Below are 23,110 nucleotides of genomic sequence, written 5' to 3' on the forward strand. Positions count from 1 at the left end.
TGCAGATGACAGAAGTCGCCTGCAATCGCTCTACCTCTGCGGCAAGGCTCGCTTGCTCTGTCGGTGAAAGAGCAAGTCGAATGGTGGGCTTAGCGGGGTTGGGCGAGGGGGGTTTGGACGAGTCCCTCTGTGGCGGAGCTGGAGCCTCCATCAGTGTCTACTGCTGTGGCGAAAAAACGGGCGGTGAAGAGAAACTGCAGACGAGCGTCGAGCACTGCCCAAAAAGACAATGCTGCAAAAGCCAATTTGCAGGAGGCTTCGAGGAAAAGGAAGGGGGGGGGGGGAACAGCCCGGAATTGTGCGGGTGCACAAGCGGAAGGCAGCGAGCTGGGGGGGGGGGGGATGGCAACGCGAAAGGAGGCAGTGGGTGGCCTGTGGGGCAGCGCGAAAAGAGGGGGGGGCAGCGGGCAGGGGCTGAGGGGGACAGCACTGGGGCAGCGGGGGGGGGAAGATTGATAGTTTATTTGGTGGCTTTATAGAGCACCTTGTTCTTCTCTTGCAAAGCTTGGATGCAAGATCTCTTGACCTTGTCATATTAGCTACAGTCTCAATATTGATGTGTGTTCCTTTTTGTTCGATGTTTGTTCTCGATTCACTTTGAGAGTGGGGTGATATCCTCTCAAAATGTGTTCCAAACAAATGAAGATTAGTAGCAGTTTTCCCTCTCAGTTCCGATGAAGTTCCTTTAGATACAGTTTGCAGTAGAGCATTCTATATGGTGGTTGGTGCAATTCTTTGGTTCTTCGTCATCGCATAGTTGATTTCTCAACAATTTTGGTTGTCCCATTCTCTGGGCTTCTCGGAGCAGCTAGCATGTGGCATATGACCGGAGGTACAGGTTTCCAACTCTTTCCTCGAGGTTAGAGCACTTTAGAGTTGGGAAATGATCCAGATACTAGTAGTTTCTACCTTTACCCTCAGTTTTGATGCATTCTCTTGGACCGGTCAGCATAGCACCTTCTGGAGATGCTGCTTGTGCGACTTGTGAATTGGTTGAGTTGAGGAGATTCTTGATAGAGCTGGATTTACCCTCAATGGACAGCACGTTACTTCGGACGTCTCTCGGGGGTAGTGGTTCAATGGTATATTGGCTAGTTACTACTATTCGACCTCAGAGTTCTATAGCAGATATACTTGTCCACGAAACCTTCCCTTTACAGTTGCAAATTGCTCACTCTAGCTTTCCTGGTCCGTCTTCCTTTCCAGGAGCTGAGAGGGGGTGTTCGAGTTCAGGCATCTCTCTGGATTCTTTTACTCGATCCCAGTTTCTCCGTTTACAATTGCAAATTGCTCACTCTAACTTACAGATCTGTCTTCCTTTCCAAGAGTTGAGAGGGGGTGTGTTAGAGTTTAGGGATCTCTCTGGATTCATTTAGTCGGTACCAATTTCTCCCAGGGGCAGGCGTTGGGGAGTGAGGGTTGTTTTGTGGCTATACCCTGGTTGTGTTTAGCCATGTTTAGTCTTGGGTTTTGGCTTGGTTCCATGGCCATTAGGCTCCTACAGCTGGGAATATTTTTCCTAGCCTTGCTATATTTTCCCCATGGCCTTACTGGCCACTAGTGCATTTTTCTTGCATTTCCCCTATTTTTCTCTAGTCATTGCTAGTGGACAACTGGCCGACCTAGACTTATGGGGCTATATATGGAGAGGGCAGGGCACTAGGGGAGAGAAGTAGTGTAGGGGCCCCCTAGCGGGCAGCCCTAGGGGGCATGATTGGCAAGGAGATAAGCAGCTAGAAGCATTTTTGCTACAGATCAGCCCTAGCGTTTTCTCCAACCCCAACGTTTTTGCCTCCTAGCAATAGGGCAGCATAGAGAAAATTGATGGGCGGCATGTGTCACAAATGGGAGCGCATAACAATATAAAATATATACTCGGATAAATAGAATTTATCACTTAATATTGAAGCCAGAGGATATAGAGAGAAATAAATAGAGAGAGAGAGAGAGTGAGAAGATCGACACACTACTTGGACCAGAAGATGGGCTGGTCCCCCCCCCCCCCCCCCCTTAAAGAGAATTCTTTATTAGGGAGAATCTTTTTACAAGCACAAGAACCGGAGAAAACCCCTCCATTCTAAATCTCTGACTCCATGGTCGTTCCTTCTCGTAAGGGAAATCCGAGAGACAAGCTCTCAATCCTTTTTCCGGCTGTACTCGGAGTTGAGACTCCGTAGACAATTTCCGAATTCCGTTTCCGGAATTCCCAAGTGTAGGCCGAAGCCTTCTCGCTTCTCCTTCGCGATGAAGTACCTGCAAACACACACGCAAACACACGACAACAATTTGTATGGCGAATCCACAATAGATACCTGTCGCTCTTGCGCGGGAAAAGCGACTTCAGTGCTTCGTAGTCTCGCGATCTCTTGCGTTATCTGGCGGCAGAGTCTTCTCTTGCTGACGTTGGTAACTCCTTTTCAATGAGAGCATGTGGTGCTTTTATAGCTCTTTCACCACGGCACAAATAGCTGCTCACGTAGAGATCGCGGCCGTTTTTTTTTTTCCATTTTTTTTTCTTTTTTTTTTTCCTGTTCTACCCGAAATAGGGAGAGAGAATTCGCTGGCTGGTTTTGTTGCTTTATTTTCTTAGTGGCTGCCCACTTATTAAGTGGACGGTCGGCATATTTTAAAATTGGTCTGAACCTGCCCAAAAACTCAATAAAACCTTATAAGTTTAAAACAATGCCTTTCACAACACTTCCCAGGCGTCCCTGGATGCAACCACATGCACGAATGCAATGCAAACATAGATTCCTCGCGGGAAAGCGTCTACTCTTCCCGGAAAACTCGTTAAAATATTCCTCTTTTTAAGAAAAGCTTCTCAAAACCCATCTTTATTTCTTGTGCTTGCGTCTTTACGCGTATTCCTCTTTTCCAGTTCGGATTTCCTCTCAACCATGGATATCCCCTTTCCGATGCAACCGTCACCCACCTTGTGACGCATCAGGAATACCCATCACCTAGTCCTTTCCTACCGAACTTACGGTACAATCTCCTTCACGATGCTCTATGTCACCCATCCTATGACGCATCAGAGATGTCCGTTCCCGGATGGTCGGATACTTCTTTACTGATGCTCCCTGTCACCCATCCGTTGTGACGCATCAGAAGTACCCGTTCTTGGTGGCCTTACAGATATTCCCGTTCTCAGTGCTCACGTCATTACTTTCAATGACACACTAGGAATACTCTGTACTCGGATGTCTCCAGTGAGAAAAACCCTCTCACTTAAAATTCCAATAATTCATTTAGAATTAATTTTCCTGGTGTTCCAAGCGAGAAAACCCTCTCACTTATAAATCCAATAATTCATTTAGAATTATTTTTATGTCAGATAAAGCCAATTTAGCAACAGCAGGGACATTCTCCCTTGCATTTTTCTTCTCAAAGCATCTACACGAGGACGATGTGATCACCTAGATGCAAAGCACCACAGCCAAGGAGCAAGCACCGAAGAGGAGGTGTTCCGTGCTCTCTACATGAGACATGTTTCCCTCTTTCTCCAGATCAGTTTTCCTGCTAGGAGGAGATACCGCCAGAGCCTCGGTTGCTCAAGAGGCTACCGCATGCTGACAAACAATTTTGAATCAAAGGAATACCCTTGTGGCAACAATTTACATTCAACCTTGTAACTTGTCACTGAATTGTCTGCTTTGCTGATGCATGGTATCCGCAACAACATTTTCATGAACTTTTCCTCATGCATCAGTCCAGTAGCTATGTCTTGGCTGCTTCCAAGACCATTCCTGATTCTCATGCGTCAGCTTCATAAGCCAAGGCCTTCCTCACCACAATCTGGCAAGAAGCCATCATTTCGCATCTGGTTAAAACAGTTAAGAGCTTCCTTTTCACAGCCATGTTGGGCATATCCTGCAATCAATACGTTCTGAGTGACCTTCTCTCATGCGGACCGCGATCTCCATCATCATGTCCAGTGTCTACTGCGTTTTCTATCATTCTCTCTTTTCCTCTCCATCATCATGCCGATCATGTCTAGTATGATCTCATCATTTGATTGGTCAGCTTGCTGCATGGAGGGCTTAGACTCTGACTGTGGCATGGAGAGCAACGAATCTGAATGCAGTGTAAAGGGTTTAGACTCTGACAATTGCGTAGATAGCAACGACTCAGCTTGCTTCATAGACTCTGACAATTGTGTAGCTGGCTGCAGGTTAGATTTCGTCGGCTTATTTGGTCTTGTCACTGACTTTTCAGATAATCATCATCCCATATGAGCACTCAAGGACTGCATCTGGCAAAAACCCTCACTCCGCATCTGGTTAAAACAGCCAAGAGCTTCCTTTCCCAACCATGTTGGGCATATCCTATAATCAATTCATGCACTGTGGCTTTTTCTCATGTCGACCGTGATCTCCATCATCGTGGCAAGCATGTCTACTACGATCTCCACCATCATGTTGATCATGTCTACTGCAACCTCCATCAATATCTCTTAATCAGCTGCAATGCTGGAGCTTCCTTCCCATAGCCATGTTGGGCATATCTTGCAATCAATACATTTCAAGTGACCTTCTCTCATGTCAACCATAATCTCCATCATCATGTCGAGCATGTCTACTGCGATCTCCGGGATCATCTCTTTCCCTCTCCATCATCATGTCGATCATGTCTACTGCAATCTCCATCATCATCTTTTGAATTTCTGAGGTGCTGGAGCTTCCTTTCCACACCCATGTTGGGCATATCCTGCAATCGACGTGCCCAGAGCTTCCTCCACCACATCATCTCTCAATCCGCTGCAGGGCTACATTCCTTGAAGATGGCTCTATCTCGAGCTGAGGTCGTCCATATCCTGAGGTATGCAGGTTGGCTGAGGTCATCCATCTCCATCTAAGTTCGTGCATATCCGGAGGTACGAAGCTTGGTTGTGTTTGCTTTGAGCATGGCATATCCTGCAATCAACACGCCAAGAGCTTCCTCAGCCACACCATCTCTCAATCCGCTGCGGTGATGCGTTCCTTGAACCCGGCTCTATGTCAGGCTAAGGCCGTCCATATCCTGAGGTACGCAAGTTGGCTGAGATCATCTATCTCCAGCTAAGGTCGTCCACATCGGGAGGTACACAGCTTGGTTGCACTTGCTTTGATAGTTCGGGCTGTTTTCCGTAGATTTACTTGTGAGCACTCAGACCATCCGTGCACACGCATGGCTCACCAGGTTACTTTCTGCTATTAATAAACATCTAAAAAGCCCTGTCAACTCAGCAGATGCACTGTTGACTTGGACAGCTACTGTTCCAGTATTCACTACAAGGCTCTTAGAAAATCATGGTAAAAATGATATATATATATATATATATATAGAGAGAGAGAGAGAGAGAGAGAGAGATGATATGATATGATATATTAACGTCTTCAAAAGGCCAAAATGACCTATGAGACCAGTTGATACAAAGTGGTGAAACTAGTACAATGTCTGAATACAAAAGTACAAAGGTACTGAATGCAAAAAAAAAAAAAAAGAGAAGTGAGTAGTGACAATGAAAATGAAGTGTAGAGTAAGTTCTCAATGACACTCCGGATGTCGTGCTAGGATGTCCCTGATCCTCTGCTGAAGTCTCCGTCGATGGAGTGTGCTCCTGTGTCTCGGTCGTGGTCGCCTCAATCTCCCAAGCTCAATCGCCCTGTCAATGAGGGTGCCTCTGGTATGCACGCAGGCACAACTTTGCACTGGTGGCTGCTCTCCTGGCTTTCCCAATCCAAAGAAATCTGTGATCGGTCTCTGTGACTGTCGTGTCCCATGTTTCCTCAACAGACTATCCCTATGCCGTTGTAGCTCAAGTAGATATAAGCCAAGGCATCTCTGATCCTCATACTTCATGACTCTATCTAGGGGTCCAAAGCCCTCCCTGAATAAGCAATGGAAGCGCCCTCGTATCTCATAATACACAGTGCAGTGGCATATGTAATGTAACTCTGTCTCTGGCTCTGTACCGCATAATTTACATATCCTGCTCTCCGGTGGTATCCCTCTGGATCTGCCCGTCTCAATCTCCAAATGGTGCGAGGATGTGCGGATCTGTCCTATAGCGCATCGCAAACTATGAAACAGATGAGTGTCCATGTAGCTCGGACGAATCACAAACCCATCTCCCGAGAGTTGGAGAAGATGCTCCTTGTAGAAAGCCATCTTCGTGCCCAACTCCTGCACTGGCTCTACCCATGTCCTCCTGGTGTCCAACTGTATAAGATCCTGACGAATAAGTCTAGTGATCTCCGTCCGTGTGACTGGTACTGAAGGTGCATCCAGGGAATACTGAAAAGGAGGCAGTCTATCTAGGCTGAAACCATGCCTCTGAAACCAAGAGGTCATCTGCGCATACCAACATGATGTGTCTCCCTACGTCGCTAACTGTCTAGAAGACTCAAGAGCCAATCTAGCGTATCTGCCTCCACGTGTATCCCATAGGCTGTGCAAAAAGGACACTGATCTGGTAATAGCCTCAATCTCTATAGGAGGGGCTGCTAGCTCCACTCGAATAATCGCATGTGGTATGGAGGACTTGGCTCTAATCATCCGAGAGATCATAGATACCAAGGGCCTCTCCATGTTCCTCCACCTGTCATGATCCACAGATGGTCCCCACACCTGTACCCCATAAAGCAGAAGAAGAAGAGAATTTTAACGTCGTAGGAAGCTATCCCAAGAGACCTCAAAAGATCTATCCGACGAGAGTTGAACTCAAGACCTGTTATTCAAGAGGGAAATGGAATAACCAATCTACCACACTTGGGTAATAGAAAGGTTATACCATTTTCCTCTTCTTATTAACACACTCACACACCCACCACACACACCCGAGAAGAAGAGAATTTTAACGTCGTATAGAGAGAGAGAGAGAGAGAGAGAGAGAGAGAGAGAGAGAGAGAGAGATGGACAAAAGGCTTGCGATCCTAATAACTCCATATGGCAAATGATACAAGACAAAGGATAGAGAGCCCCCTAGAAACAAGGACGAAAAAAGGCCTGAAATGGGTAAAGTGCCAGTGCAAACCCGGAGTGTGCCTGAAATCCCTATCCGATAGGTGTACAGGTGGCCAACCACAACCAAGAGTCATTGCATGTGTGATGCGAAGCCTGTAAGCAGCCCGTAAGCAGATCTGGAAGGTGAACAATAATGCTCTAAGAGTTCTCAATCCAACAGGACTTAAAAACAATGTGGAGAACACCTGTGTTTTCAAGCCCCTCATTGCTATTTTCCAAAACAAGGTTACAATGTACGCAAATGAAAATATTCAAAACAATACAAATTCTGCTTTTTACATATGACATTATGGCTGTTTGCAACCTCAATTTTATTTTAATTCTTGCAGGAAAAGCTTCCCACTACCCGTTTACATACTGATCAAATGGTTTTTTCAGCAGTTCTCTCTCTCTCTTTTTATCGCTTGTATGGACATTTACTTTTCCCATAAGTCTACATGAAGCCTGACTAGCGTTGTTAAAGTATTGTCGCATCCCTTCCTAGGACTCGAGCAATGTAGGGAAGACATCTTTCTCTCAACCCCTCATTGCTATCTCCAAAACCAACGCTACAATGTACTGAAAGAACATTACTAAAAACAGTAGTAAATTTGGTCTTACATATGCCCTTTTACTTGTTTGCAATTCTTGCTACAATCATCCTCTTACTGTTTAAGTTCTTGTAGCACGGATAACGTGTCGTGCTCTCTACAGTGGGTGGTCCTCAGTGCAATGTGCGTGACAATCTCACTCAAACAGACTGAATCTCCCTCAAACAGACTGAACAAAAAGGAAACAGTAGACGTCAACAAAGCTCGCTAAGACACAACAGCAGCACAGAACATATGACTCGACTATCTCAAAGACTGATACAGACTCTAGCGTGGCAGCACACTCAACTCCAGCCCAGGACTCTCAGGTACAATGGGGGTGTCGAGGCTCAGATGTGCCGGGATGGTGCAGACGTGCTCTGTGTAAAAACCCACTCTAGATGACTACGTACAAAGATAATGCCACTGGCCCAAAACGACTACTCATATGTACAATCATCAAGAGCCACCAACGGCTCATAAAGAACATCATCTAAGTCTATCCCCACTGGGTAGCGGTGGTGACCTGGCCACGATGTCCACTAGACCACCCTGCCACGTGTCTCTGCCCAAGTGTGAACCGACCAGACCAAAGACCAACTGACCAAAGGCCAACTGTAAACTACTGTCGTGTGAAAGTGAAAGTGACACTGTAGCAGGCTACAGGTTGCCCGCCACAAGACCGCTGCCCGTCCCGGAGAGCGGAACTGAAGAACTGAAATATCGGCGATCTACTGTTGGTGGTCGGATGATGGAGGAGGAGGAGGCTGATAGTAAGGTGGCTAAGGAGATGGAGGCCAAGTGTATGGTGAGGGGTAGTGGCCATGAGGAGGGTACATCGGGTATGGAGTAGCCACCCCATGAGCAGCAGGCTGCGTCATGTGAGACGGTTGAGGGTGAGTAGGTGGAGCTGGTGGAAACCCAAGAAAAGACTGCGCAGGCTGCGAGGGTGGAACAGGTTGTTGGAATCCCGGGAAGCCGTAGAAGTGCTGAGGAAAGGATGGGGACTGGGAGGGGAGGCCATAGAGGGACCCTGAAATTGTGATGAGACCGATCCTGTTGGTTTAGACTCCATATTGGTAGGATTTGCTTTCTCTGCTGTTTGAGAATCCCCTGAATGTGCTTTGGAAACATCCGTCTGTGTCGGTACCTGTGTTGCCATAGCAGGAACTTGCTGAGAAACCGGGGTTGTAGTTGTAGCTGTAGCTGGAACTGCCTGTGAAATGGCTACAGCTTGGTATTTTGCACAAGAAGGACATAGTGTATGTACCACCAGAGAGAGGTCCTGAACTGCTGCAGTCATATCATTTGCCTCTTTTAACTGTTTTAGCTGAGTGTGGACAATATGTTTGAGGTCCACTACCTATTGAGTTAAGATTCTTATGCGATCTTGAGCTGTAGCAATGAAATTGTCCCTATCCATCGCTCGTTGAAGATGCGTTTGCACTTCCCTTGTCATACCGTCATAGCAAGCGCGATGCATACCGTTGGTACCTTGCAATGAGAGGGCTGCATTGATAATCGTCGAAATGGCTCTTTTGTTTGCCTCTATAAGTTTGTCGGCCTGAGGCGCAAAAGTATCATATATGTCATGCTTGTCAGATGTAGGCGCCCCAGAGCTAGATGCCCCTGCAGTATCCTTCGGTGCCCCAGCATTAAGAGTAGTACGTGGTGCTGGCGACACAACTGGAGGTTGTGTTTTAGTGACTGCAACACTACTCACAAGAGGTGGTGTGAAAGTGGAGGTGGCCACAGAAGTAGACATACGCACTGCTGGTGTTGTAGTATGGACTTCAAAGATTTTGATCTGTGATTCTGAGAAAGGTAGTGTTGTCAGCTGCTCAGATGAATCTTTTTGTACCTTTGCCCTCTTGCGCAAGATGCCTTTCCCTTTGGCCATTTTGGAACGTTCTTGCTCTTCTGGATCATCTTGAAGGGTGAGAACTGCTTTTGCATCTGTCTTTTGCTGCATATTTTGTACTACCCAATACATAATAGGCGTTGCATAGCAATTGAACCTTTCCGCTTTGCCTTTACGCTGAGTCCGAAAATGCTTTGCCCTGTCCTATAGCGCTTTAAACAGCAAATTGTGAAATGGGTATGGCAGGCAGTGGTAGAGACAAAAAAGAGCATCGCATATTGCTGGAGAACCTGGAGAAAATGGAACCCCTGTTCTTTCAGGTGCTCGCAGTAAAAAATAATACTGTAACACTGAATACAGTTGCTGACTCCTGTGATAGTCTGGATGTGAGTCCAGCAAAAGTTCCTGACAAGCATTTGCAGTTTCTTCTGGTGAGAGATTCGAGAAGGTTTTTGTTGCGGGCAGAGGTGCCAGCACAGTCAATATTTTCATGGCCTGTCCAATATCCTCCGCTGTAAGTGCAGTATCATTCAGCTTTGGAAAAGTTAGCAAGAGGGAACATAGCTTGGCAGTAGAGATATTGGCAGACAAATCGGTCTGAGCCAAATTTTGAAGACCCAAGTGTATCAGTTGCTGCTGAGAGAACACATCCTTGAGTGCTGGATTCAGAGCCTGTAGATGATATATCATTATTAAAGGTACCTTGGAGAGGGCACCAGACGGGCGAGGCACCTGGAGAGTGGTGACTCTGTCAGCAGTGACTAGGGGATGGGAAGGGGCTATGGGTGAGGGAAAAGGGGAGGGCGAGGGGGAAAGGGGCGAGGGGCGAGGGGATGGGAGAGGGCGAGGGCGAGGGGGTGGGAGGGTTTAGGCGAGGGCGAGAGGGAAAGGCGAGGGGCGAGGGGATGGGAGAGGGAGAGGGCGAGGAGGAAAGGGCGAGGGGGAAAGGGCGAGGGGTGAGGGGATGGGAGAGGGCCAGGGCGAGGGGATGGGCGAGGGCGAGGGCGAGGGGGAAAGGGCGAGGGGGTGGGAGGGTTTAGGTGAGGGCGAAAGGGTGAGGGGGGGCGAGGGGCGAGGGGATGGGAGAGGACGAGGGGGTGGGAGGGTTAGGGCGAGGGCGAGAGGGTGAGGGGGGGCGAGGGCGAGGGGGAAAGGGCGAGGGGGTGGGAGGGTTAGGGCGAGGGCGAGAGGGTGAGGGAATTTGGCGAGGGGATAGGTAAGGGGGTTTGGGGGAGGGGAAAGCTAGGGTTAGGGGCGAGGGGCGAGGAGATGGGAAAGTTAGGGCGAGGGCGAGGGAAAGGGGAAAGGGGAGGGTTAGGGCGAGGCTAGGGGCTAGGGAGAGGAAGGTAATGGGTAGGGTTAGGACTAAGGGAGGGGGTTGAGAGGAGAGACAAGTTGAGAGTAGAAAAAAATAGGTAGCTTTAACGCTTCGGAAACTATCCCAAAGACCTTAAAGATTTAGCTAGACCAAAATAATAGAAAGCATTGATAAAACTGAGGTACCAGAAGGAATCAGCAATTCCAGATAAAACGCGAAGTATCATCCTACATAAATACCCCACTCAAAGCATTTATGCATCTCCAAGAACTGAGTTGAACTTGAGAGCAAAAGCTGAGAAAAGGACTTAGTCAGATTGAGGAGATTAGGTTATGTCCAAGAAAGACAAAGATTGAAGACAGAGAGTGACGGATAGAGTTGATCCAATTCCAGAATCAAACCCATTGAGCCTAACAGAGTCTGCAGAAGGGGAGCTGTCTAATGAGAGATTGTAAGCATAGGGTGTATGAGAAAGATGCCGATGAGTGATTCCGAAGTTATTTACAGGTTTAGGTTTAGGAATCGGCGAAGCTCAACACTTGAATGTAGCTCCGTTAGACCCTTGAGCGGCAGCTTAAGCATGATAGCATTTTATCCGAGATCCATTGACTAAAGGCAACGGAACTCCTTCGAGAGTGGCTAATTGTACAGCGCCGTGGGGTAGAATCTCCATGACCTTATATGGTCCTTGCTATGCTGGGACCAACTTCTTTGCTTTTTTCAGAAACTTGGCCTGATAAAGTAGCACCAGTGCTCCTTGCGTTATTTGCGGCTTCCTGAGATGGCGATCATGCCAGGCTTTACGACGACGAAGCTGCTCTGCTTCTAAAGCGAGTGAAGCCAAACCTCGGCTTTCCTCCAAAAGGAAAAGATGAGAGACAGATGCCGACCCCAAATTTCCATTGGCACGGAGACTCCCCACTCGTGGGGATCCTGAGTTGAATTCGAAAGGTGCTATCGCTTCCAAACCGAAAGCCAATTGAAATGGGGTGTGATTGGGTGTGGCTTTGAAAGAAGTTCGATAAGCCCAAAGTGTACCGTGGATAGCTTGAGCCCAAGTCGAGGGATGAAGATGACATGCTTTCCGCAGGAGTGCTATCAGAACCTTATTAGTGCTCTCTGCCTGCCCATTTGCTCTAGGATAATAGGAACAAGATTTTCTGTGAAAAATCTTGTAGTTGGCCAGCAAGGTAGAAATTGTTTCATTCACAAAGTGACTACCCCATTGGTGATTTCCAAGGGGCATCCAAACATGCACAAAATATTTTCGTAGAGAAACTTGGCTACCGTAGTGCCAGTGCAGTCCGTTGTTGCAAGTACCTCTGCCCACTTTGTTGCGTAGTCGGTAGCCACCAAGAGATACTTCCGATTGCCGGGTTGGGCAGAGGGAGTAATTGGGCCTACAAAATCTATGCCCCATCTCTCAAAGGGTTGCCATGCCATAGAGACCTGCAGAGGACGGTTTGACTGTTTGCTTGGTTTAGCGCCACAGCGCTGACATACATCACATACCTTTACATAGGCAATTGCATCGCGGAAAATATAGGGCCACCATAAGCCACACTGGAGAATCTTTTGTGCAGTAATATGGCCAGGGTAATGGCCACCAGAGGGACCATTATGGGCATCCTCTAAAATATACTCGACTTCATGAGGGGAGAGACACCGCCTGAGAACACCATCCTGCCCTGATTTGTATAGTTGGCCCCCAATGAGAGTGAAAGGCCTAGACTTCAGCAACAGGCGTCTCTTCTGCAGGGGAGAAGCATTCTCTGGGTAGAGGCGAGTAGAAAGCAGATGCAAAACATCGCCGTACCATTCCGGTGTGGTATCTACCTTAAAGAGACTGCTATCAAGAAAGTCGTCAACAACCCCTGTTGCTTCTTCACCAGTGTGAACGCGAGAAAGGTGGTCGGCGAGGACATGATGTTTGACGGGCCTGAGTACCACTTCGAAATCGAACTCTTGAAATAAGAGTAGCCATCGCCATACTCTACCTGCAATCTGCGGCTTGTTGAGCAGATATCGCAGGGCATGGTGATCAGTAATAACTGTGAAGTGGACCCCTAATAAGTAGTGCCGAAATTTTTGCAGAGCATACACAATAGCTAAACCTTCCCTTTCTGTGGTGCTATAGTTGCACTCTGCCTTGGTGAGTAGGCGACTTGCATAGTGAACAGGGCGATCCAGATTATACTCCTTACTAGGTTGAGTCAGCACCACACCCACAGCCAGTTGACTGGCATCTATATGCACATGAAAGGTGAGACACCAATCGGGAGCTACTAAGATAGGCGCTTCAGTGAGGCGTTTTTTAAGGTATGCAAAAGCTTCAGCCTCTGCCTTTGACCATTGAAAGGGAACAGCAGCACTGGTTAGGCGGGTCAGGGGTTGAGCCACCTGTGCATACATGCGTATAAACCTGTGATGATACCCTGTGTGGCCTACAAAGCTCTGTACCCCTTTTGGGTTGATGGGAGGTGGTAACTTTAAGATTGCCACAATCTTCTCTGGGTCAAGCGCTAAACCTTCAGCAGACACCACATGGCCTAGAAGTGTGCCTTCAGTAACCAAAAAATGACATTTGTTAGGATTTAGCTTTAGGCGTGCCTCTTTGCACCTGAGAAAGACAGCAGAGAGCTGAGCGAGGTGTTCCTCTAGGTTTTCCACTGGGGTTGAACATTGAGCACCTGAGAAGGTCGAAAAATCGTCCATGAAGATGCGAAGATGATCCGTAAGCAGAGGACAAAAGATGAGATATACCGCCCTACTGAAAGAAGGTGGGGCATTTTTCAACCCAAAAGACATTCGAGTGTATATAAAAATACCCCAGGGAGTCACAAAGGCTGTTTTCAGCTGATCACCTGGATGGATGCCCAATTGATTGTATCCACTAAACCCATCCATGAAACTGTAAAATACATGCCCTGCTACATCTTCGAGCACACGCTCAGTGAAAGGTGTTGGAAAACCATCTGGGATAGTTACCTTATTCAAAGCACGGTAATCGACGCACACACGGATTTTGTTGGATTGCTTCTTAGGCGCTATCACCATGGGTGATAACCACTCAGAGTGCTCCACAGGTACTATGATCCCTGCCTCTTGCATTTTTTCTAACTCTGCCTTGACCGCCTCAGCATACTTCCGGTTGAGCTTGTAAGCTCCGCCTCTTACAGGCCCCTTCAACCAGAGGTATAGTGTGGACACCCAATTCTGGTGGAATCCCCTCTAATTCCTTGTAGGACCGAGCAAAAACATCTTTAAAAGAGTGTATGAAAGAGACTACCTGATTGAGTAATGCGGGATGCTCCCATAACCAAGCTGCTAACAGTACGTGCTGAGGGTTGTCAGGATCTCCCAGGTTGACTTCTCTGACCGGGTCTGGGGGTGTAGCTGGAGAGGGTGCTTCTGAAGATGAGAGGTGGGCTGCCTCTTGGAGCTTCAAGACATCATGTGCAGGTGTTTGATCGATTGGAAACTCTGCATACTCTTCTTGTAACCATCCCTGTGGGAGCTCCTTGAAGGGTAAATCTTCAGATGCAAACGACATGACAGAGTGCTTTTGAAGGGGGTCCGACTTGGGAGATGCTCCAGGAAGGGGGAAATCGTTGGCGAGTGCATGCAGAGGAGATTTCTTCCCCCTTCGGTGATGTGTTATAGGTTCCCCAAGACCGAGGGCTTCCATCAGCGGGTCATTCGAAGCATGAGAATTTGGGGCTGACACACTTACTTCTTCGACTGTTGTACTGTCTGCTGTAGAACTTTGGACATCTGTGTCCTCCTGAGGATTTTGAAGAGAGAGTGTTACTGGCGGCACAGGTAAGTTTTGAGTAGAGACCATGTAGCATGGCATCGAAGTGGTAGCTTCCAACCACTGTAGCAGGTCCTCGTCAGGCCCGTCAGGTGGGATGGCCTGCTCAGAGTCGGGGTTGGACTGTACTGACAATGAGTTGTGCTGAGCCACTGGATCCATCCCTCCTTCAAGCCGGATTGGTTGCATTTGGGAGCCGGGAGTGTGTATCCACATGGCGTCGTTTCCCCAATCATGAAGTGCCTTAGTATGCCGCAACCATGGTCTACCAATCAGCAAAGGAAATCCTCCCTCCACCTGAGGAAGACTGACCACCACAAAATCCAAGCTAAATGTGAAGTCTTGTACCTTCAAAGGCACCTTCTCTACTATGCCCACAGGATAGATTGTCCTCTGGTCTGCCAATGTAACAGTGAACGGAGCAGGGCGAGTAGGCTGCAGACCTAAGGCTGACATGGTAAATTCAGGCATTAGATTGATTCCAGACCCACCATCCACTATGACGCCTGAGAATGACTGCCCAAGAATAGATACATAAGACGTGGACTTTTATAGTCGGTGAGGGGAGCAGCTGGATATGAAATCATGTAGGACTCCAGGGGCTGCACAGGTAGGTGCCCGCCACTAGGCCCTGTACCAGGGCACAAAGACTGAATTATTGAGAGGGTGTCACTTCTCAGGGTTGCATCTAGCCGGAGCATCTCATAAAGAGACACTTGCTGAAAGGTGTTCGTCAAGATTGCTTCCACTGTGGGCCTAGCTTCTACAATCTGGGCCTCCTCGGAAATTTTGACCTATTGCAAGTCAGCTATTGCTGCCAGGAAGGCTCCATCAATGTCCGAAAGCATAGAGATTGGCCTATTCTTTGCACCACTTACGGGTGCAACATTTTGAACAGGTTGCTCAAGTGTTGGACCGGATGGTCCCGTTGGCAAACTTAAACCCAGGGCTGCTCTTTGTGCTCGAGTGAGCACCCCAGTAGGCTCTGCTGCTTGTTGTGGCTGAACTGTATGTGTAGCACGTGCTGGCTAAGGGGTGGTGTTCACTGTGATCAAATTGATTTTCGGGAATGTAAACTCTTGTTGATTTTGATTTGGGCCTGAAGATGAGGATGCCCTTTGTTTGGGACAATCTTTACTGTAGTGGTCCTTAGACTCCGGACAATGTCTGGAAGGAGGAGACCCTTCAGGTAAAGGACACATACTTTGGTAATGCCCATATTCACCGCATCTGTAGCATAGGATTGGCCGATTAGACGGACAAAACGGGGGACGAGGTGGTCGCTGCTCTTGTTGTTGCATGGTGCTGGAGGCTGAGGTGTAGAAACTTTGGGGAACTGAGGGAGTACTGGCATGATAAAAGCTGTGGGGTGCAAAGTTGTTGTGCATACCTTGCTGCATAGGGGGTGTTGTCAGCAGAGGAGGCAACGGGTTTTGATGGCCGTAGGGTGAGACCACGTTGGATGCAGGTGCTAGCCCTTGTTGGAGAGAAGGACCTAGATTTTGTTGTATTTGCCGCAATCCTTTGATATAGTAACAATCCTTATCTTCGTGCCCAGATTTTTTGCAGAAGTGGCAATAAGCCCAAAGGGGACAGTCCTGTGGAGGATGTCCAGGAGAGCGACAAGAGCTGCACCATACCATAGCTTTGGTCTCCTGCTGAGACCGAATCTCTTCTAGTTCTCTCTTTATTTGATCGAAAGCCTCCAGGTGCGATGGTTTCTCTCGTCTTAGAGAGATTGATTTCTCTTCTTGGAGGGCACGTTGTAGTTTGAGGGCTTCGAGTTCCTTGCGCAAGGAAGTCAAAGGATCAGCACGACTTCCTTCGGAGAACACAGGGAGTATCTATGTGAGGAGAGTTGTTGAACAGCTTCCTGGCCCCCTCTATTCTAGTAGCAGCTGCGATGAATTCCTCTAGAGTGGCGTCAGGTCGGAGGCTCTCCCGGAGTTTTTGCTGAGAGGTTTTAGGAAGCACCTTCTCCACCCACTTCTTAACCATGAATTCACTGGGTTGCTGGGGAAGCTTGGCAACCAGCGACTTGGTTTTGGTCATAAGCTCCGCAAAAGTTTCCTCTAGCTGGAGCACCATGTTGGCCAACTCATCCAACACTTTCTCTTGGTAGTCGCCCGGCCTAAAAGCTGCACAGAACTGTTGTCTTAAGTCTGCCCAAGTTGCAAAATGATTCTCTGCAAATTGGCTGTACCATTTGTCTGCTAAGCCGTCCAAGGTGGATGGAAAAAGTACCAGATAAGCATCTTCCCTGTTAAGACCACGTCCTCTACAGAGAGATACGAACCTCCGTGCATGGTCGTCCGCATCTTCCGAGGAGAGTCCTTTGAAGGTGGGGAACTTGATGCTTACCTTGGCCAACACGCTAGCCAATGCCTCCATGGCCCCTTGTTGTAGCACAATAGGAGAGAGCTTTACTGGAGAAGGTGATCTGGAAGATGTGGAACCGGATGAAGGAATGGGAGATGAAGGAATGGGGGATGGCGTATGTGGAGGTAAGGTTGATGAGGTTAATGGACTTCTACTAGATACCACCGGGCGTCTTCTGTTATAGTGCTTCAGAGGGCTCAGTAGTGCGCTTTGACGCTCAACTGACCGCCTTGTATGTGTCATGCAGTGAACAGTGAACAGCACAGGTCTAACACAGAACAAGTGAGGATAGTGACTAGACCACCTGGTCCAGGACCAGTGACTAGACCACCTAGCTGGCAAGACGAGGAGGGCTGGACCAGGGCGAGGACTAGACCAGGACCAAAGACCAAGGACCACGGACGAGGACTAGGACTTGGACCAGGGCGAGAGAGGACCAAACTTGGAGACTACCTACACAGTGTAAGCAAGTGTGCAGAGCCAGGTAACAACCGATTAGCTTCACGATTTTATCCCCACAAGAGTGAGACTTCCTTTGAGGTCCCACCGTGATCGCCAAAATGAGAGCACCTGTAGCGCGGATAATGTGTCGTGCTCTCTACAGTGGGTGGTCCTCAGTGCAATGTGCGTGACAATCTCACTCAAACAGACTAAATCTCCCTCAAACAGACTGAACAGAAAGGAAACAGTAGACGTCAACAGAGCTTGCTAAGACACAACAGCAGACCAGGACATATGACTCGACTATCTCAAAGACTGATACAAACTCTGGCGTGGCAGCACACTCAGGTCCAGCCCAGGACTCTCAGGTACAATGGGGATGTCGAGGCATAGATGTGCCGGGATGGTGCAGACGTGCTCTGTGTAAAAACCCACTCTAGACGACTACGTACAAAGATAATGCCACTGGCCCAAAACGACTACTCATATGTACAATCATCAAGAGCCACCAACGGCTCATAAAGAACATCATCTAAGTCTATCCCCACTAGGTGGCGGTGGTAACCTGGCCACGATGTCCACTAGACCACTCTGCCACGTGTCTCTGCCCAAGTGTGAACCGACCAGACCAAAGACCAACTGACCAAAGCCCAACTGTAAACTACTGTCGTGTCAAAGTGAAAGTGACACTGTAGCAGGCTACAGTTCTCACAACCCTACTTGCAGCAAAAGCTTCATACTCTATCCGTTAAAAACTGGTCATCTGGTTTTTTCAATTACTGTCTCTTCTTTCTCTTAACTTTGTGAACATTTGCTTACCCTTCAATTTACATGCAGCCTAAGTAATATCTCTCAAGCCGAATTTTTTTTGTTAAATCCCTTCTTATCACTGGCTCCATGCCATGCATGATGCAACATAGCTTACCAGTGTACAGATTATTAATGAGGTACCCCAACTCATCTTTGATCTACAAGCAAAAAACAAAGGATCAAGAAAAAGGCTCCTTTTAAGGACAGTAGATGCTAAAGTTTGGACATATCATACCTCCACAAGGCACCCATTGTCAATCCCAGAAAGCCATGCATAAGCTACAAAAACCATCAAACCCCTTGAAAAAACTCGTATACATACAGAAAAATCCAGAAAATGTGCGAATTCTTCAAAAAAACATTCAGGAATTTCACAATGAAACAATGATGAAAAGATTTAGCGCTTACCAAGTAAGTGGCAGCCTTCAAAGGACCAGACAGCACCAAAAGTAGCATGCCAGTGGCAACCTGCAGACATTATTGCCCGATACGCTAATGACTAAAAACACTTCAATAAACATTGGTCATAGGTGAAATGCTGCACATTTTAAGAAAAATACTTTACTGTCCAGAGAAGCATGTCTAGCTTATAAAACTTTACATAACCATCCAAATTTCCAAACTAGTTAGGCTATGAACTAACACAACCCTTCCTTTAGCTCACTACAATTGAAATCCAACATCTTCCTCCAACGCCCTTACATTCCCATCTGGAGAGTGAATATCCAGACAATAGATAACTGCCACAACACGCCCAACAGTCTCTACCTGCGCATCTTAAGTGGGTCCTCAAACCCCCTACGAGTAACTGCATGGCAATCTATGGATAAGAAAATAGGTGTGTGCTTATGTACCAGCCTCCCGTGTTCAATCCAGGGGCCAAAACATAGGAACCTCCACCCTTGTACAGAGGAAGAGTCACTGTCGCACCACAAATCTAAAACCGTCTTACCTGTCTACTTGGCTCAGGGATACATCCACCAAGACATCAACTGCAGCATGGGCTCATCCCCACCATCCAACAGCCGTAAGAAGTGGGCAAGGAAGAATCAAGAATAAGAGACTCCAACAATGGTATCCCATTAAATGGAGCTCCGAACATAATAAGCTGGAAATCCACTCTATAAGCATGGTGCTCAAAACATCCTCTCTTAGTTGTTACAAGACATACTCCTGGGTGTGTTCCAGATTTGCAAGTTTTGATTTCTTCTACCTGGTTGGGCATCTTCCTAGAAACTCCTATAACTTCTTCTCCGTCACAACAGAATGGCATGAGCTCAAAGACAGCATCAAGACGCCAATCAAGGCATACAGAGCGTCACACATGGCATACATATCCATCATCTTGCCGGATAACGCATCAAAATATGCCGTGCATAGACGGATGGCAATCGGCCTTCAACTCAACAGAATTGCACACCAATCAAAGGCATGCACGAGCCAACTACGGCTGCACAAGTGCATTCACTGCACTCCACGAACTATTTCCCTATCAGGAAGCTTGAAAAGCACTTACAGAGCTTTTCATAATCGCCACATCTCAACATACATGAAACCCAAGGCATCTGCTTTCTTTACCAGCGATATCATTAGCTGCATATGCTGCCTTTGTACAAAAGTCAAGCCCTTCGTGTTCCCATTGCTGGCGTTGCAAAGTCTTAGCACTCTGCTTTTGGTTGAACTCCCTCCATGCTGACCTTTCTCCCAGTCCTTGCCGTTAGTTTAGCCACTGTGCAAATAAAAGAAGCGCTGCTTGTTTGCTGCCCACTTAACTGCCAGTGTTTGATTTTACTATCGCCAGCATAGATTTTATTGCTCTTCCTCTCCAGCACTTGCAAAGCAGCACTTTAAATCACCTGCAGCTTCAGCGCTTGCAGTTGATTTCTTCCAACTCTCATGCTGCCTTTTGTTTTAATGTTGTCACATAAAAGGCCTGCACAAAAATTCCAGTGCTGCAAAACGGAGAGCCGACCTGCTCTTCCAACGCTGTGCTTTCTCAGTGTCAAGATCTCTCTAACTGAGCCAAAATAACTCCATAAGCTCCGAAATGGAACCGGGCAAGCTCAATCTCTCCACAAAAAAACCTCTCCACGTGCAAGCCAGAAACCAAAGCTCTGATACCGGCATAGTTGACACGGAGTTTCGAAACGTTTCGTTTGAAACGAGTTTCGGAAGTTTCGAAATAGTTTCGTCCGAGAAAGAAACGCCAAAACAGAAGTTTCGTGCAAACTAAAGAAATGTACGTAAGTTTAAGTGGTATAAGTTGAGATCTATGTTTTACAATTAGACATGAAAAAGAGGGAGAATAGGACTAACTTTCATCATTAGAAGCAAGACAGAAGCTACATTTATGACATTGAGGATTTCATGACCGAAACAAAGAACAAGAGGCTTCAAGGTTTACATGTAACATGAGCCTTGACTTTACCTTTGAAACGTCCAAACTCATACAGAAACGTTTCTGAAACGTTTCGTACGTTTCATGAGTGAAGAAATGTGTTTCTTGGCAACTATGGATACCGGTTAAGACTGTGTTGCGTGCATTTTGAGAACCCCATTTTTAGTACGTATTGTGACATGAGAGTCTTTTACGAGTTTGTTTTGTGGCCTTTTTAGCTTAATGTGTAAGGTACATGTACATGCAAGGCAAGTCACCCATGTAGTGCTAGTTGGCGAATCACTGTATGTGTCCGTACAGATGTTGTTTGAGTTAAAACTAGTATATAAATGATATGTGAGTTGTAAGCAAGTAAGGACGTAGCTTATTACCAGAAATTTGCAAGTTTTGGGTCGTTGTGCCTCCTCCATGCTTTCTGGTGCAGTTTTTTGCCCTCGACTAGCCTTCTCTACGTGTAGTCATGCCATGGCAGCATGCTATTCGTGCCAATTTTTCACATAGTGGTGGCTAGATTCGAAAATCGGGATCTTCAAAACTTTTGTTGTAGAAAATGCAAAGAATTTTTTACGCTTGAAAGCATCCCTTTTGGATTTGTGGTTTGGAAGATACAATATGTTTCTTGCAAGTACAAGATATGGCAGCCTGCAGGCAATTTGGTGCATGGTAAGTTGTGAAGGCTTATATATTTTGTGGCGTATGTACACTTTGAAATGGTGGTTTAGAGGTTGATACTGGTGAAGGGAGAAGCTCTTTTCCTTAAGTGCATTAATTGGCGTGTGCTGTAATTCCATGCCAGGATAGGTGCTTCCTAGTTTCCATGGAGGTCTTTTGGACGAACGTGTGCTTGTAAATTCCCAAAGGATCACTTGTCTTTGGATTGTGGTTCTATGGGAGCTCTTTTGATACGGTTTGTGGTGTTGACTTTGTGTGTTGAGCGCTATTGGGAGATATTGCTATAGAGGTGCCACTTGTTCTTGTTTCCCAGCAATGTTTTGGAGTCCACCACTGAGGAATTACTTCCAGTCACCTTCCATTGAAAGCTTTGACGGCTATGATTTCCAAACTTTTATGATCATGTAGATAAAGACGCTAATGAGTTCATTGAGAAATTTGAATACTCTTATTTTATTGCCAATAAGGTAGATCCAATGCTTATAATTAGGATTTTGTTCTTTTGCTTGAAAGAGGATGCAAGGACATGGTACAATGAATATAAAGCTCAATGAAGATTATGTAAATCTCCACAATTAATGAGTTATGATTCAATAAAGAAGGATTTCCTCGAGAGATTTGAGGCCAAGAGGATGTATGGCACTCCATTAAAGGACTTATACAAGGTGATAATCAGAGTGTAGATGCCTTTGGGAAACATTTTCACGATTTGTGGAAAAGGTGGTGTGTTGCTTTGGACAATGATGTTCCTCCTCTTATGCTTAAGATGTGTATGTTTATGAAAAGTTTGAGGACTGATTTGAGGTTGAGAGTTGAGCTTAAAAGGCCAAAGACTTTTGATGTTGCAGTAAAGGTTGCAAAGCATAAGGAATGGAAGCTAGAGAGATTGAGAGATCTTGGATTGAAGGGTGATGTGCAACCGAAGGTTTCTCTATGCATTGATGTAGATACAAAGGGCATCTCTAATGCAATATTATATCATGGTGGTTCTAATAAAGAGCATCAAGCATATAATGAGGAGAAGGATGCTAAGAAGAATGTATAGATCATGCCATCCTTGTTATTTATACCAGTTAATGGTGTTTCACATGCCGAAGACGAAGTTTCTCCCAATGTGAATGTGAATGATGAGATAAATGAAATTGATGGAGATGTCCATGTGCATACTAATGTTGCTCATGAAGAGGTTTATCAAGCCCAAAGAAAGATGATGTCAATAAGCTTGTTTTGGATCCTATGGATAAAGAGTTTTCTATGGATAATTGCCCGGATATTTTGGATGGTGACATCTTTTGTGATGCCTTGGTTCATGATTAAAAAAAAGACATTCTTGAAGATATGGGCATCCATGAAGACCTTTTGGTTATACCTCATAGGATAGGGATAAGGTTGATGCTACTTTGGTTGATCCTCTTCCTACGAACCTTCTTACATTGATAGCTGTTGTTCGCTATTAAAAATTTCACATTTTTAGCCTCACTCCATCACTACTAACCTTTTAACTCTACCCACGTGCTAACTCAAAGATTGTACATACCTTATTTTTCTTCATGTGTGTGATACTACGCTATAGTGGATATGGTGTGCTCATAAATATGTATATTTCTCTAAAGTGTGTCCTAACTATAAAACTCCACCTTTACTAATTACGTAAGTAGGATTGGATCCAAAAAATTATTACTGCCCTTAGTATTTATGTAAATATTTCTTTCTTTTGTTTTAAAGGGCATAAATATTAGGAGTGTGATTTTATAAAAACAAAAAATTTATTTTTACACATTTTTTCCCATCCCCTTTTATGTAACTAGGTGTGAGCATTTTTTTCCCTACCCACTTACTAATT

At 46.4% G+C, this 23,110-nt stretch overlaps 1 protein-coding gene across 4 annotated transcripts in view; it reads right to left on the reverse strand.

The window, feature by feature from the left end:
• Nucleotides 1-23,110, reverse strand: part of LOC147465753 (uncharacterized) — a 101,008-nt gene that overhangs the window by 25,111 nt on the left and 52,787 nt on the right. For all 4 annotated transcript variants that reach the window (XR_015189407.1, XM_086521600.1, XM_086521611.1 and 1 more), the window contains exons 3-5: nucleotides 18,606-18,665; nucleotides 18,433-18,476; nucleotides 18,313-18,355 (exon numbers count right to left, since the gene is read on the reverse strand). Coding sequence is in view for 3 of the 4 variants with exons in the window: in XM_086521600.1 (XP_086377726.1) it covers nucleotides 18,313-18,355; nucleotides 18,433-18,476; nucleotides 18,606-18,665 (147 nt within the window). In the remaining variant the exon portion in view is untranslated. The remainder of the gene's footprint in view (nucleotides 1-18,312; nucleotides 18,356-18,432; nucleotides 18,477-18,605; nucleotides 18,666-23,110) is intronic.

This window comes from Adiantum capillus-veneris, chromosome 1 (assembly GCF_014529385.1).
Source record: "Adiantum capillus-veneris isolate H3 chromosome 1, ASM1452938v2, whole genome shotgun sequence".
In the NCBI taxonomy this organism is placed as follows: domain Eukaryota; kingdom Viridiplantae; phylum Streptophyta; class Polypodiopsida; order Polypodiales; family Pteridaceae; genus Adiantum; species Adiantum capillus-veneris.